General features: G+C 44.3%; 1 protein-coding gene across 1 annotated transcript; it reads left to right on the top strand.

Moving 5' to 3' along the window:
• The first annotated feature begins 855 nt into the window (after positions 1-855).
• On the top strand, positions 856-14,976 carry LOC124141689 (hydroxyproline dehydrogenase-like). Its single transcript, XM_046509737.2, has 9 exons — positions 856-1,270; positions 4,095-4,279; positions 4,894-5,026; positions 6,139-6,225; positions 6,346-6,423; positions 6,807-6,953; positions 8,368-8,645; positions 11,651-11,739; positions 12,299-14,976. The coding sequence occupies exons 1-9, from the start codon at positions 887-889 to the stop codon at positions 12,472-12,474; spliced, it is 1,557 nt and encodes a 518-aa protein (XP_046365693.2). The 5' UTR covers positions 856-886; the 3' UTR covers positions 12,475-14,976.
• Positions 14,977-17,817: the final 2,841 nt, after the last annotated feature.

Raw genomic sequence — 17,817 nt, 5'->3', positions numbered from 1 at the left:
CTGCGCATGAATACATCAGCGAAGATTACATAGTTCCCGATGTATGAATTAACAGCAAATTTAATACACGTCTTTACATACCATCAAATACAATTCTGGGTTCCTCTGTACGTAATTAGGTTAAATAAACTTTATAAAGCAAAATGCTAAGCTTTAGCCAAATTCAGTAACTTCATTGTGACCTGAGCTTGCTGTCACAAAGTTAAAATGGCGGGCGTAGCTCAGCCCTGATCACAAATTCACACAAATATGGATAAACATCGAGCTGCCAAGGGGATTGTGATCTGTTTGTTGAAGAACGGAGATATGATTAATCTGTATCTGATGGTTAATTTGCGTAACTGTATGTTTAGAATGATGAATTCATCAAAAGTTACGGTGATGGAAAACTCTTGAAAAAATAAGCAAGATCGTTTTGACAGGCACGTTGTTGATATCAAAACATTGAATTACGTGAAAACGAGGTTGGCAAAAATATACTGGTATATACCTGCAAAACTTCTTACAGTTTACGGGATAATTATGATATAATTTGTGCACTGTCATATAACCATCAAAAATACAACAGGGAAATATTTAGGAAATGTTTCTTTTTTTCAGAAGCTGTCTTAACTTACACATTTAACAATAAAGATACAATAATGTTTATATATTCACATCTCAATCACAATATTTAGGCTCCAGGAAAAAGGGACGTGTTCAGGATCTAAACTCATTTTGAACACAGTTTATCATGCAGGTCATCGTTACTGGGAAGATAATGTCCACATCTCCGTTAATGTCACGTCTTACCGACGCTGACAGGCTTGGACTGGTCACAATAAATGTGGTAGCATAAATACTCTGAAGAGTTTGTGTGTCGTCTGTTTGTAAATACGCAGTCGCCATGGCTGGTTCTCTGCGGAAGTCCGTAATATGTTTTACATTTTCTCACCTGACAGGTTTGCTTCCTCTTCGCCATAGAATATGCATGCTTCCTCTGCCTCATGGATTAGGTATGCTTCCTCTGCGTCATGTTACCAATCCATCTCGTTGTGCATCTACGAAATCGGGGATAGCGTCACACATCTATCGGCAATCTGGCAACGAGGACGTTGGGCGGATCACGTCGCCTGCAGCAGCTGCGCAGCATGTCGATAAGGACAATTTGTCGATGATGTTTGGGGACCCGTGTGTGTTGTTCAAACACAAAACAACATGGGAGTTGTTTCGTGCCCTGGTTGTTCTGAAAATGTGCTCCTGGAACCGTCTTGTGGATAACTCGGTGACGGTAGGTTGGCGTAGGGTTGCATCTTTATAATTGTTTAACACGAAGACCTGGTGTCATCACTGATATTCAGTGATCCATTCATATAGTTATTATCGCTCTTTTGCCCTTTTGGCCAGATGAAACTGCTTCAGCAGATAATGGTGGCTGTTTACTCTCTGGCGTTAACGTTTTGTATTTACATCAATACTTTACTGTGGTGGCATAATAATAATTAGACATGTTTTCTGTGGTTAAATATGCATGTCTGGTTCCTCCTTTCAGAGAAAAAAACATGTTTTGAAACGTTCACTGAAAACATTTTCTGTTCTGTTTGAAACAAATATTCTCTTTTACGACAAAGGGCGGTGGGGTAGGCTAGTGGTTAAAGCATTCACTCGTCACACCGAAACCCAACATGAGTACATTGAGTGAAGCCCATTTCTGGTGTACCCCGCCGTGATATTGCTGGAGTGTTGCTAAGGGCGGAGTAAAACCATACTCACTCACTTCAATATGAGTTTTGTTCTAAGTAAAATAAACGGACACGCTATACATTACTCTCACTCGGAGTAATCAGATGGAAAGACAATCATCCAGTTGATCTAGGTGAGTGACTGAGTGAGTGAGTGAGTGAGTGAGTGAGGGAGATCGATCTAGCGCCGCTCTGAGCAGTGCCCCAGTCATATCAAATCGTTTAAACCAGTTTGATGCAGTCACCCTGTTGTTGCAGTTGACTATGAGCCAGTAATTCACTGGCCATTCAGAACGTACATTTTAACATGTAAAACTCACGCAACTATATGTCATTATGCAAAATTATAGAGTAATTGTATATCCACCATAACATGGTCGATGAATCACTCGAATCTGTTGATCCTCGATGTAGAATCAACTCCGTCATCCGGGCCTTGCCTATTCTACTTCCGGAATCAGTAGATTGTCATATTTCTCAATTACGTATGCTTGAAGTGAGGGGCAATGATGGTTTCAGGCGTTTACAATTCCACGCGCATGTCGACACACCGAGATTCATCCTGAGAGAATCGGACATTCGAACACCCAAGGTCATTGATAGCGTTCACGGCTAAGGGACGTAACTCTGTACAGTTATGGACGACTGGGCCACCAGTCACGTGCTTAAGGACAAGTGCACTCTGTTTCCAGTTTTGTCGGCTTCAGAGATCTTGGACTGCCATGCCACGCATCCAGTTTAATCCAGTTTCAGCCACTGTGAACTGGATTCAGAGCACGCAGAACAGAGTTAATGAGTGGACACGCACGTAATGTTTCATTCCGTCAGTACAATCATTACCTTACGTGAATAGGCATTAACTCACTGTTTATGAGTCGGTCCTCGTCACGACGTATTTTCTTTAAACAACTTGTGGATAATAGTTCTCATAAGTCCTTGTGAGGGCTGGCACTAGGGGATTCTGCTATTGAATGCCTTTTAACATGATATATGAAAGAGGCGTTACGACGTCTGTGGCATTATTCCAGCAATATGGGCTTCAAATAGTACACGAACGTTCGCATCCTGGTCTCCAGTGTAACATATCTCCATTCTGTTATGATAAATATCTGTGGTCTCGTTCCACAAATCGATCTTAGGACTAAGACGGTTGTAGCTCCCATACTCTAACATAGACTTACGATAGCCGTAACGCTTAGAACTTTTGTTGGAACAGGGACATAGCGAGTAGTGCAGGCAGTAGAGCGGTAACGTTACAGACGAGTTATGACGTCTCTAGGCGCGATGTGACGTGTGCAGGGTGCGTTGCAAAGCGCGAATCGTTTGCAAGCGATGTACAGCGATTCGCCTTACAACAGTGCGCTAACTTTCAGCCGCTTGCAAGCGGAATAAACGCTGGCTGAGTTCGCTTCGTTCTCAAACCAAAATGGCGGCTGACTTTGGAAGCGGAACAAGAAATTCTTGACTGGGTCAACGAGAAAATGAGCAAAGGTAGCTAACACCCCATCATCCTCAGTCTGCTCCACATCTTCAAAGTAGTCATAAATTTCATCAGCTCGTCATAGAGCCTCTTCTGTTACGTTCTTCATTACGTCAAGTCAACCAAGCGGTAGTTGCGCCGCCATTTTGGAAGAGTGCGCAAGCGCTTCGAACTACTGCAGACCCCGGGATGAGCGATTAATTTGATTTCTTTAAGCGATTCGTGGCTTGCAACGCGCCCTAGTAGAGCGGTAACGTGTGCAGATGTGTTATGACGTCTCCGGGTGAGATGTGACGTGTGCAGTAGTGCGGTAACGTGTGCAGACGAGTTATGACGTCTCTAGGCGCGATGTGACGTGTGCAGTAGAGCGGTAATATACGCACACGAGCTATGACGTCATCAGGCGCGATGTGACTTGTGCAGGCGTGCGGTTACGTGTGCAGACGAGTTATGGCGTATCTAGGTTCGATGTGACTTGCGCAGGCGTGCGGTAACGTGTGCAGACGACCTAAGGCGTCTCTAGTTCTGATTTGTCGTGTGCAGTAGTGCGGTAACTTGTGCAGACGAGTTATGACGTCTCCAGGCGCGATGTGACGTGTGCAGTAGTGCGGTAACGTGTGCAGACGAGTTATGACGTCTCCGGGTGAGATGTGACGTGTACAGTAGTGCGGTAACACGTGCAGACGAGTTATGACGTCTCAAGTGGCGATGTGACGTGTGCAGGCGAGCGGTAACGTGAGTAAATGCGTGTCGTATAGACGAGTGATGACTTGTTCAATTGCGCGATGAATTGTGCGGGCGAACGGTGACGAAAGAGACAAGTTGTGACGAAGCATGTCTGTCGGTTGAGGGTTAAAGACAGACCGGGTAAATGCACTTTATTTCCACGTCAGCTGATGAGCCTGGGACAGCGCCTCCTGGGGACGAGGTTGTTCTCCGCACTCATGAGACCAGTCTTCTACGGCCAGTTTGTGGCGGGAACGAGCAGATCGGAAATCCTGGAATGTGTATCCAGGCAACAGAAAGCTGGAATTGGACCCCTTTTGTCTGTGCCTATTGAAGAGGACGTGAACGACTGGTAACTTATACATGGGTCGCCTAGTGACAAGAATGGTAGTAACCATGGTGACATGCTCATAATGTAAACGTGTTTCTACCTTTAACATGGCCACGAGAAACTAACCACAGTGACATACTACCCGTTGACTCTGTAAAGGGAGGTAACCATGAAATGCCACAATGAAGTACAGTAAACTAAGATTATAACGAAATCAAAAGGACTAATTTTAGTTCGTTATAACCGTAGTTCGTTATAAGCATATATACAGCAAACAGACGGGGCCCAAAAATAGTTAGTTACATACTTTAGTTCGTTATAAGCGTGTTCGTTTTAAACGCAGTTCATGGTATATTCCCAGGTTTGGTTCTGAATCTTGTTTGGTAATAAACACGTTTATATCCTACACACAAACGCGTTATATCATTGGTCAAAGAATGTGCTTAAGTTTGTGTTCAGAATGTCAACACATGGAGTACCCTGTACCAGACGGGATGATCGGACACATGTAGCAAGTCTCCTGCGTCTTCCATCAAAACTAAACAGTCCCAACTCACAAAAAACACACACTAATATGACAAGCACATACATTTCTTTATCAATAATTGCAAATGCATATATATTGACTGTTTCAGCAAGATCGATCAACAATGTTATGACGACAATCTGCAAGTCATTCTCAACTGCATCAACATGGCGGCGGAAGTGAAAGCGAAAATCCCCATGATGCATATACGCATGACAAGCGTCCTTCCGGCAAATCTCTGCGTATGTGTTTCACCGGTTCCTCAAAGGCTCAAAGGTCAAAGTAGACCCTCCCTATTTTTTGGAAGATTTAAGCGTTCTGTGTTCAATAGGCCTGAAGATGTAGGCTGAAGGCTTTCTGAGTAACGTTATGATGAAATGTCTGGTGTTGTTACCCATTAGAGGGGAGCGTTTCAAAGGGAAGATAATATAACGTGGCGTCGTTTTTCTGTCTTCACCAGTGGTTTGTTGAGTACAGTTGGGAGACTGGCCAATCCCCAAAGTCATCAATACATTTGAACAGCGACCTCCTCTTTGAGTTCACATTATTAATTGTTTATATCCTTCGTCCAAAGGTTCAAAATGGGGGGGGCACGGGTGGACCAGTCGTCTAAGGCCCCGCGATTCGCTGTGCAGAGTTGCGTCCCTTGGGCATGCCAGAAACCTATGATTGTGGGTTCGAATCCCAGTTCGCCCCGATTATGTTTCTAGGTTTGTCAGCACCATACCCGTGCTCGTGGGTTTCACTGAAGTGGTAAACGTCTGAAACCTGCATCACTTCGGGCTTTTCTCCCACATTAAGCTGACACGTCGCGATATAACTGTAATACTGTTAAAAGCGGCGTTAAACCCAACTCACTCACTCACTCACTCAAATGGACCCAAACGAACTAGTTTGAATCAGATATTTGTGTTGTTAATACTCAATTTACGGAATACTTGTTATCTTTAGTATCGGAAAGATTTCATTTTTATTCATTTGAACCTTGAGTGAGTGTGAGTGAGTGAGTATGGTTTTACGCTGCTTTTAGCAATATTCCAGCAATATCACGGCGGGGGACACCAGAAGTGGGCTTCACACATTGTACCTATGTCGGAAATCCATTTGAAAGTTTAAATATCTAGAGGATTTCTCTGTGTGGCACACGTTGCATGCGACTAAAATGTTTATCAGTAATTGTCCTGTAATTTCTTATCATTTGCTTTGAAAGAGGGAACGGGGGCATATACATTATGGGCTGTCGTCTTCAAACGAAGGATGTCCGTTTGGCTGCTAAAACAGTAGCTTGCTTCAAATTATAAATTAGGAAAAATACAATTACAAAAAAGTAACTTTATATGTGTATTGGTTACAGGTAAGTCTCAGCAAAGTGTTTCCAGAACCGTCCACAAACCCAGAACTTGTGAAGGCAGTTGCCGTTGCTATGGAAACGGGTGAAACGGTAAGCGATTTTGAAACCAGTAAACCACAAATTCTGTTTAATATCTTTTGTTAACAGTTATAAAGGAGACAAAAAATAAACTTTAACAATAACTATTTCTGTTTCTCTATGTGTTTACAGCTGGCCACTCTGCATCTGTCTGAGGCAGAACTGAGTCAGTTCTCGAAAAGTCTCGCGAGACTTAAAGCCATTGGACAGGTAAAACGCGCATTGCTGAACAAAAGTGTCAGAGAACAGTTTTATTTAACATAAGATTACACACTAGCAGTTGTTTTAAAAATAGTAGTAGTAGTAGTAGTAGTAGTAGTAGTAGTAGTAGTATAGTAGTAGTAGTAGTAGTAGTGGTGGTGGTGGTGGTGGTGGTAGTGGTGGTGGTGGTGGTGGTAGTAGTAGTAGTAGTAGTAGTAGTAGTAGCAATGTTGCTCAGAATATCAATCACTGGTTTAGCTGGTCCAGACTCGATTATTTACAGACCGCCATATATATGTAATATTGAACGTGGCTGCGAACAATAAAATAAAAACTATAAATTTTATATCATGCACTATAACTATCTAGTAACCATAGCAACTTGCCTACAGCTGGCCGTGAAGAAGGATGTGATTGTGATGGTGGACGCTGAGTATACGTATGTCAACCACGCCCTCAACCTCGCCACCCTCGCCATGATGCTCAACTACAACGTCAACACAACCCTCATCTTCTACACCTACCAGAACTACCTCAAGGTGGGCGGGGCGAGGGGTAGCATGGTGGTGAAAGGGTTAGCCCGTCACGCTGATTCACCACAAGGGTTAATTGTGTGAAGCCCGTTTCTGGTGTTCGCCGCCGTGGTATTGCTGGAGTATTGGTAAACGCGGCGTAAAACAATACTCACTCACGCGGGATAAGATTGTATGTTTCCATCTTTACTTTGATTATTGTTTTGACGCATTCCTAACAGTATGGAAGCTGAAGTCACAGCATCCCCTCATCCGTTTCTCTGTTGTCAGTACTGGGGGCATTCGCGACCAACTCGTGTTATTCCGGGACAAGCCGAATAGCGACTCGTGTCCCTCTCGTGTCGATTTTTGCGACCGGGTTCCGTCTTAGCGAAAACGGGCATACCTAAAACAATTGTCAACTCGTTGCGTAATGGTTCAGATACATTTCCCCATATATTATATATATTTCAGATGCAATTTAAAGCACATCGAGACGTGCGGAATTATACAGTATGATTGAACACATTTAACTGTGTCTTGGGTATATTTTTAGATGCAAGACATATGTAAAATCAAAAATTATTTCTGAGGGATTATTTGACAAAGAACTCGAAATCATACGCGCATTCTGATTGGTTTGTCGTATTTTCGCACATAACATTCATCGATAGGGGCACGAGTCTTCTTGCATGTTACGGAAAGGGGCGAGTGGAGACGAATGCACTGGGGGCTAAGGATCGTCCCGTTAGGAAAGCCTGCTAAGGTGTAGTATTTTACAGAGCCATTCTGGTGGGCACGGATGGCCAAGTCGTCTTCGGTGCCGCAATTTGCCCTGCAGAGTTGTGTCCCTTGGGCACGCGAGAACCCTACAATTGTGGGTTCGAATAACGGTCGGCCCCGATTATGTTTCTAGGTTTGTCAGCACCGTACCCGTGCTCGTGGGTTTCACCAAAGTGGTAAGGTCTGAGACCTGCATCACTAAGGGCTTTCCTCCGTAATATAACTGGTATACTGTTAAAAGCGCGTAAACCCAACTTACTCACTTCGATGCAATTCTGCTCGTCACTATATGGCTGAAATATTGCCGATGTGACGTTAAATTTTAACTCACTCACTCAATGCAATTCTGCATCTCCGATTGGCTACTAATAAAAAATAAAAAATATATTTGTAAAATATATGAACGAATCCCTTCCTTAGTCACGTACACTATGTTTCATCTATTGTAAACTTTCAATAAGGATCCTTATCCAATTTCATTTTCGATGAATTAAAATATATGTATTTGGAGATTATTCGGTAGAAAGATTCTGTGCTAAGTTAGAGATTGGGGCGATGAAGGCAGTGACGTCACTTCAGCAAGGAAGCCAAGTGGGCCCAGAGTGTTTTTTATAGTGGTCTATCTGTTCTATCAACTCTTCCTTTTGCGTCGTCCTAGTCTACATCACAACGTCTACGGCGGGACCTCGACCTCGTCGACAAATACGGGGTGTGTTTTGGCGCCAAGATCGTGCGGGGAGCGTACATGGAGAAGGAGCGGATGTTGGCAAGAACTCAGGGCTACCCTGACCCAATCAACGACACCTTTGACGACACCAGCAACATGTACCACGACTCAATGGAGCTGTTGTTGTCGAGGATCAGCAAAGATTCCAAGAAGACTCGCATCATCATCGCTACACATAACATACAGACTGTAAAACTGGCCAAGGAAAGGTACAAATTTAGATAGAATTAGTTACATATGTTACTAGCGTCCGTATTGAATTTTACGGAATTTTACGAAGGTCGAGGTGTAAACACGAACGTTCAGTCCGAAAAACTCCGTACACCCTACGAGTGACTCATGTTGCAAGTTTATCATTACGCATTGCGTGCGTGCGTGCGTGCGTGCATGCGTGCGTGCGTGCGTGTGTGTTACCATCTGACTGTGTCGTAAATCCAAGTTCGAACGGGGTGAATTGTGACGTGAAAAATGTCATATCAAACATTCCCCTGAAGTATGCTTGATTCCGATTGGTCAAAATACGATTTAAATCAGTATCTGATTCCATTCTATACCTCAAAACTAACATGCCTTTTTGCACAAAAAACATGCGTATTAAAACATCGACCTGTCGATAGGCTTCGCGTCGATGCACATAACAATGTCTACCGACTACCCTCTGGAATATTGTATACGTTCGACATCAAAACAATAGCTTATCAAGTATGATCAAATCTATTTCAGAACACACATAATTTAGTAAAACACATACTAAACACCGTGTCAGAACCACACAATCTCCGGCCATCTAATGAGGTGTCTCTCAGACTCTCTTGTACAAACCCGTGAACATCCGGGTTAGAATAAGTCTTCAGCAACCCATGCTTACCGTTAATGGTACAGAAGTAGAACTTCAAAATAACTAAAACATTGTGATTTAATACGTTATTTGAATAGTAATTCAGCGAATGTTGTTGCTTTCCAGTGCAAATATGCAACATGTTGAGATGAAACTTTGTATATATAAATGGCGGGTTATTCCATTTATTCTTTTTGAAAAAAATGTTTTAATTTTGTAACCATTACTTTTAACTTATCAAGAATATAAATTAGTCATCTTGAACCTGAATAATATTTTGGAATGTTTGATACTTCCTGCCACCCCTGTTTGGCTCGTGTCGTCACGGTAGGATGGCGATACAGGTAATGTGTTTTCAGCTTTGATGTAGTCAAACTGTACATTAGATACCTCTAATGCTCGGTTCCAAATGAAAATAAGAGGTATCAAATCTACATTTAGACTACCTCGATTTTCAAAACTCCTAAATCTCCTATCTCCTAAATATGACGTGGTGAAATCTAAACAGGCCGGCCATTCATACACACGGGACAGAATAGATAGTTGCTGATTAAGGAGATAAACACGATGTGTTTTAAACGTAGAGCAAGGTTACGTGTAGATTTTTTTTAAAAATTTATTTCGCATTTGGTGCCACGATTTTAACCGCGCTAAATTGGAACCGGACGTGCAGCATTGTAACGCTTCGGCGTCAGCGACGTTGTTGTGTGAAGCAGCATTGAGTTCAGTGTTCGAGTGGTTTTCGATCTGAAGTATTAATGAAACACTGATAGGTTAGCGCTGTGCATGTATATGCTCAAACCTTGTTGTCGCACATCATAATACTTTACTCGCATAGGTCAGTCATTCAATGTGTATTAACCCTTCGTAAGCTAACATAAAGATGGCACCCTAAGAAAATGAGGCAAGCATTGCAAGGTTTAGTTCTATAGGCTGATAGACGGTCTGTTATTTCCCGCCGCTGTTACTTTGACGTCTGGACAGGTGCGCGTGGTTTGACCTCGCGTGTTGTGATGTTGATGACGTCACCTCAAGCAGCTGGTCCTTGTCGTGGTCGTATGATGGACACACGTAGGGCATCCCACCATCCCAGGCAGGCACGTTTGGATTGGGCTGAAGATCACGTCAATTGGAAAGACTAGGACTGGGCCCTAGTACGTTTCCGCTGTTGAATCGAGTGCGGCGGAGATAAGGAGAAAGATGGCCGCTCTGGAAGGGGCTCAATCATGATTTGGGTAGGGATCAGTAGAGCTGGAAGGACCGATCTTTATGTCCTACAGCGGGCACGATGACAGGTGTGTGCTACAGGGATGACATTCTGAATATGGATGTGTTCGTGACACCGTATGCTGGTGCCATCGGTCCGGACTTCATCCTCATGGATGATAACGCACGACCGGCCAGGGTTGTTGCTGCCTACTTAGACCATTGTCCGCATGGAGGGTCCAACCAGCACCAGACCAGAACACATGTGAAACAAGCTGCAGGTCGCCTTCTCGCGACGCCCCGTCCTTCCGGCAACTCTACAAGAACTCAGCAATGTTCTTACTGATGAGTGGTACAATCTTCCCTTGGCAACCATCCAGACACTTATTGGGAGTATGAGACGACGGTGCCGAGGTGTGATTCATCACGGGGATGACATACGCGAACCTCAGAGGTCCTTTTTTGGATCATGAATTTTCAGCTACACCTGCAAATTCAGAAGTATATTTAATGAGTCAAAAAAAGAAATTGTCTTGCAACAATGACTTCTTTTTTTTATCAACAGTCCGGGACTTAATTATTGTTTCAAGAATTTTCTTGGACAATTTTTAGATTTTTATGAAATCCCAGGGCCCACAATAGAAAACGGTCGGCCCTAAATAAGGCAGCCAAGTGCGAGACGTATTCGTTATTCAAAGGCTGTAAATCAATCAAATTGGGTAATGTAGCTAAATACCTGTTCCGTGTTCCAGTCAGAACTAATTCAATACGTATGTATATAAAATATATATTACTTGGAAGTAGCCGATACTGAATGTGGTTCCAGACGAAGACACAGCTCTGAAAGGCAGTGAAAATACATTGAAAACGGCGTGTCTGCTTCATGCTGAAGGAAGACCCGAGGCGATGCTTACCTGTTCAGTGAAACCCGCGATGACAAACTACAGATAATACTTTGGAATGAAACCCAAATACTCTGAAACACATTAAATACTGTTCGTCTGACAGGTGTACCATCGTCCAAAAGCTGTTTAGTTATTTAATAAAACAAGCCAGCACCGGGTTCGTTTTTCAATTTTTGTCAAATACAAAATATGTCTACCAATATGATTTTGATCATATTTTGAATTCAACTGTTGTTTTAGACTCGTGATGTGTACAATGTTTCAGGTTGAAGCACTACAATATTGATCTCGGAACTAAAAGTGTCTTCTTCGGACAGATTTTCGGCATGGGGGATCACATCTCATGTCGCCTCGGTAAGTTTGTTTGTTTGTTGTTTAACGCCGCACTCAGCAATATTCCAGCTATATGACGGCGGTCTTTCAATAATCAAGTCTGCACCAGACAATCCAGTGATTGATATCGTGAGCATCGATCCACGCAATTGAGATACAATGACATGCATCGACCAAGTCAGCGAGCCTGACCACTCGATCCCGTTAGTCGCCTCTTACGACAAGCATAGTCACCTTTTACGGCAAGCATGGTTGCTGAAGACTTATTCTAACCCGGATGTTCACGGATTTGTACAAGAGAGTCTGAGAGACGCCTCATTAGATGACCGAAGATTGTGTGGTTCTGACACGGTGTTTAGTATGTGTTTTACTAAATTATGTGTGTTCTGAAATAGATTTGATCACGCTTGATAAGCTATTGTTTTGATGTCGAACGTACACAATATTCTAGAGGGTAATCGGTAGACATTGTTATGTGCATCTACCCCGGATCTTCACGAGTCCGCCTCGATAAGAGTTTCGCCGTGAATATTTCTACAATGCATACATTCTCCCTGACTGACTCCAACATCGATTGCAGGTTATGACGGGTACCCAGTCTACAAGTCCATCCCGTACGGCACCGTGACCGACACCCTCCCCTACCTGTCCCGCCGGGCCCAGGAAAACAGGGCTATCCTACAGGGGTTCAGGCAGGAGAAGGACCTCCTCAAGGCGGCGTTTAAAGGGAGGTTGTGGGGCAATAGCCGGGTGTAGGGCAGAAACTGTCACAACGAACCCAACAAATGCGGCAATTGTGATAATAACTTTCTTATTACCTTGACCTATGCCTTGAGAGCTTGACCTATGCCTTGATAGCTTGACCTCTGCCCTCATACCTTGGCCTATGCCTTGATACCTTGACCTATGTCCTCATACCTTGGCCTATTTCCTGATACCTTGACCTATGCCCTGATACCTTGACCTACACCCTGATACCTTGACCTATGCCTTGATACCTTGACCTATGCCTTGATACCTTGACCAATTGCTTGATACCTTGACCTATGCCTTGATACCTTGACCGATGCCTTGATACCTTGACATATGCCTTGATACCTTGGCCTATGCCCTCATGCCTTGACCTATGCCTTGATACCTTGACCTATGCCTTGATACCTTGACCTATGCCTTGATACCTTGACCTATGCCTTGATACCTTGACCTTTGCCTTGATACCTTGACCGATGCCTTGATACCTTGACCTATGCCTTGATACCTTGACCTATGCCTTGATACCTTGACCTATGCCCTCATACCTCACCCTATGCCTTGATACCTTGACCTATGCCTTGATACCTTGACCTATCCCTTGATACCTTGGCCTATGCCCTCATACCTTGACCTATGCCTTGATACCTTGACCTATGCCTTGATACCTTGACCTATGCCTTGATACCTTGACCTTTGCCTTGATACCTTGACCTATGCCTTGATACCTTGACCTATGCCTTGATACCTTGACCTATGCCCTCATACCTTACCCAATGCCTTGATACCTTGACCTATGTCCTCATACCTTGACCTATGCCTTGATACCTTGACCTATGCCCTCATACCATGGCCTATGCCCTGATACCTTGACCTACACCTGATACCTTGACCTATGCCTTGATACCTTGACCTATGCCTTGATACCTTGACCTATTGCTTGATACCTTGACATATGCCTTGATACCTTGACCTATGCCTTGATACCTTGACCTATCCCTTGATACCTTGACCTATGCCCTCATACCTTGACCTATGCCTTGATACCTTGACCTATGCCTTGATACCCTGACCTAAGCCCTCATACCTTGACCTATGCCTTGATACCTTGACCTATGCCCTCATACCTTGACCTATGTCCTCATACCTTACCCTATGCCTTGATACCTTGACCTATGCCCTCATACCTTGACCTATGCCCTCATACCTTGACCTAAGCCCTCATACCTTGACCTTTGCCTTGATACCTTGACCTATGCCCTCATACCTTGACCTATGCCCTCATACCTTACCCTATGCCTTGATACCTTGACCTATGCCCTCATACCTTGACCTATGCCCTCATACCTTGACCTATGCCCTCATACCTTGACCTATGCCCTCATACCTTGACCTATGTCCTCATACCTTACCCTATGCCTTGATACCTTGACCTATGCCCTCATACCTTGACCTATGCCCTCATACCTTGACCTAAGCCCTCATACCTTGACCTTTGCCTTGATACCTTGACCTATGCCCTCATACCTTGACCTATGCCCTCATACCTTACCCTATGCCTTGATACCTTGACCTATGCCCTCATACCTTGACCTATGCCCTCATACCTTGACCTATGCCCTCATACCTTGACCTATGCCCTCATACCTTACCCTATGCCTTGATACCTTGACCTATGCCCTCATACCTTGACCTATGCCCTCATACCTTGACCTATGCCCTCATACCTTGACCTATGCCCTCATACCTTACCCTATGCCCTCATACCTTGACCTATGTCTTGATACCTTGACCTACGCCCTCATACCTTGACCTATGTCTTGATACCTTGACCTACGCCCTCATACCTTGACCTATGTCTTGATACCTTGACCTACGCCCTCATACCTTGACCTATGTCTTGATACCTTGACCTACGCCCTCATACCTTGACCTATGTCTTGATACCTTGACCTACGCCCTCATACCTTGACCTACGCCCTCATACCTTGACCTACGCCCTCATACCTTGACCTACGCCTTCATATCTTGACCTATGCCCTCATACCTTGACCTATGCCTTGATAGCTTGACCTCGGCCCTCATACCTTGGCTCCTGCCAAGATACCTCAGCTTCACCCATCATGCCGTTTCAGACTAAACAACGATTCAGCATGTGTATATGTTCACCTGAAAGGTCATAGCTTGGTCATTAATATTCAAAAATATAATTAGGTATCTTACTTACCACATAATGGATTTCCGATTTATGAAATGAACGCTCTGTAGTTCAAAATCGGAACCGACGCGCACCTGTCATTGACTGAGTGAATGTGTGCCTCATTGCCATGTTCGTATAGGGTGGGGTGGTGGTTGGTGAAAGATTATCAATGTGTCATGGCCATTACTTCCTTATGTTGATCAGTTGTTGGCGACAAGTTATGTATGGTTAAAACAGGGCATTGTTCCGTGTTCCAATCAGAACTAACTCAATATGTATGTATGCATGTATATAAAATAAATATTACTTGGAAGTAGTCGATACTGAATGTGGTTCCAACCGAAGACACAGCTCTGAAAGGCAGTGAAAATATATTCAAACACGGCGTGTCTGCTTCATGCTGAAAAAAGACCCAAGGCGATGCTTACCTGTTCATTGAAACCAACGATTTGGTGATGACAATCTACAGATAATACTTGGGAGTCAAACCAAAGGCCAGCGGTTCCTGGTACGGCTAGGGAACACAACTCTATACAAAGGGAATAGCGGCATTTTCCTGCACTGTGCTATCTAACATGATCTGACGTTATAGCTTTGTTTGCTTGTTTGTTGCTTAACGCCGCACTCAGCAATATTCAAGCTATATGACCGCAGTCTGTAAATAATAATCTTGACCAAACTATCCAGTGATTGATTTCATGGGCATCGATCCACGCAATTGGGATACGATGACATGCATCAACCAAGTCAGCGAGCCTGACCATCTGATCCCGTTAGTCGCCTCTTACGCCAAACATAGTTGCTTATTACAGCAAGCATGGTTGCTGAAGACCTATTCTAACCCGGATCTTCACGGGTCCACCCAATTAGGAACGATGACATGCATCAACCAAGTCAGCGAATCTGACCACCCGATCCGTTATTGCAGCAGATCATTTCTTAAAGATGTTTCTTTTTCTCCTTAGAGTGAGTGAGCGAGTATGTTTTTTACGCCACCTTTAGCAATATGGGCCCAGAAATGGGCTTCATGCATTGTACCAATATGAGGAATCGAACCCGGGTCTTCGGCTTGAGGAGCGAACGTTCTAACCACTTGGCTGCCCCGTCGCCCCTTCTCCTTTGAAACTGAACAATATAAATCTGAATATCTAGAAAACTGTTAGTGTACAGGTTTGAAACGAAAGTTTATAGAGGAATCATGAATAGATGTCGAAGCGGATTTTTTCTATCAATCAAGAATAAATTCGTGCTGCAGCAGACTTTGTGATCAGTGGGTGAGTGAGTATGGTTTTACGCCGCTTTTAGCAATATTCCAGCAATATCACGGCGGGGGACACCAGAAATGGGCTTCACACATTGTACCCATGTCGGGAATCGAACCCGGGTCTTTGGCGTGACGAGCGAACGCTTTAACCACTAGGCTACCCGACCTCCCCGAGACTTACTTTAGAATAGATGACATCTGGTATCGTGAAGTCGGCATTTTCCGACAAGAATCTCGTAAATCTTCGGTATACCTGTATATAAAACACAAGTGTCATCTAAAGCATCGAACCCGCGATCATAGGTTTTCAGCAAGACTTGGGGGCACAACTGTTTATTGTTTTTTCTTTCTTTTTTTGGTTTATTCGCTGTTTAACGCCGCAGCAATATGCCAGCTACATGACGGCGGTCTGTAAATAATCGTTTCTGGACCAGACTATCCAGTGATTGACATCATCAGCATCAATCCACGCAATTGGGATACGATGACATGCATCAACCAAGTCAGCGAGACTGACCACCCGATCTCGTTAGTCGCCAAGCATAGTTGCCTCTTACGGCAAGGATGGGTTGCTGAAGACTAATTCTACCCCGGATTTTCACGGGTAGAGTGAGGGAACCAGTGAGATGGGCGTTACACTATAGCACCCTCCTACTGTTATCACTACAGGCTTTAAACCATGTACAATGTACGTCGCTACGGGTGGCCCAGTCGTCTAAGGGGCCGCGATTCCCTGTGCAGAGTTGCGTCCTTTTGGCACGCCAGAAACCTATGATTGTGGGTTCGAATTCCGGTTCGCCCCGATTATGTTTCTAGGTTTGTCAGCACCATATCCGTGCTCGTGGGTTTCACCGAAGTGGTAAACGTCCGAGACCTGCATCACTCCGGGCTTTCCTCCCACATTAAGCTGACACGTCGTGTTATAACTGGAATACTGTTTAAAGCGGCGTTAAACCCGACACACTCACTCATTCACACAACCCATGTACCTGTGTGTAGAATCGAACCAGGGTCGTGGCGTGACAAGCACAGTCGCCTGTTACGACAAGCATGGGTTGCTGAAGACCTATTTTACCCCGGATCTTCACGGGTCACAAGCATGGGTTCCTGAAGACCTATTCTACCCCGGATCTTCACGGGGTACAGAAGGTTTGTCCGTCAGCTGATATGCCCTAGGTTACCAGTGCCACTAAGATTAAATATCGTCACTTGTTGTGAACCATTTAAATAGCACTCATCTATCATAATCTCATGAGTGGGGTTAGAATTGGTTGATAGCGTGCCATCGTGCCGTCGTGCCCCCGGGGCGGGGACGTTGCTCGTGGCTTCACTCATTGGTCCAGACTCGATTATGTACAGGCCGCCGACAACTAACAGGAATATTGCATCGCTTACCAAACAAACGTTATTCTATTGTCTGTGTATATCATTCATAAATATCTCCGTGGGGATTCTGGGTAAGACCAGATCCCCTACAACCCCTGCTGGCCGTAGGAGGTGACTAAATGGATTAGGTTGTTAATCCTCTGGATGCCGAGGGTTTTTTTCTGACGCACATTTTCCTAAGATCGGAAAAGTGAGGGTTGTAGAGGAGGGACATATATGTTCCTGTGGCATTCAGGGGGTTAAGCTCCGGGACTTTGTTGATTGCTGTTATCGCCATGATATCAATCACTGGATTGTCTGGTCTAGACTTGTTTACAGGCACCGTCACACGGCTGGAGTACTGCGGAGTGCGGCGTTGAACAAACAAACAGACAGACAGACAGACAGACACTTATGGGGAAGTCGGCCGGCAGCTCGAACGACAGGTCCATAATTCTCATTTTACGGCCGCTTCCCTTCGAGGTGTATGTGAGACCCATATAATATATTCAATGAACAA

Source organism: Haliotis rufescens, unplaced genomic scaffold (genome assembly GCF_023055435.1).
Source record: "Haliotis rufescens isolate VD_foot unplaced genomic scaffold, xgHalRufe1.0.p SCAF_56, whole genome shotgun sequence".
Classification (NCBI taxonomy): Eukaryota; Metazoa; Mollusca; class Gastropoda; order Lepetellida; family Haliotidae; genus Haliotis; species Haliotis rufescens.
Note: the sequence above shows the minus strand (reverse complement) of the source record. Positions and strands in the feature narration are given on the sequence as shown.

Excerpts from the sequence above, each read along its gene's own strand:
- LOC124141689 (XM_046509737.2), top strand. The coding sequence starts at position 887 with ATGGCTGGTTCTCTGCGGAAGTCCGTAATATGTTTTACATTTTCTCAC. Across the intron at positions 4,280-4,893 it reads GAAGAGGACGTGAACGACTG|CAAGATCGATCAACAATGTT; the intron begins GTAACTTATACA and ends TGACTGTTTCAG. Across the intron at positions 11,740-12,298 it reads TCACATCTCATGTCGCCTCG|GTTATGACGGGTACCCAGTC; the intron begins GTAAGTTTGTTT and ends CATCGATTGCAG.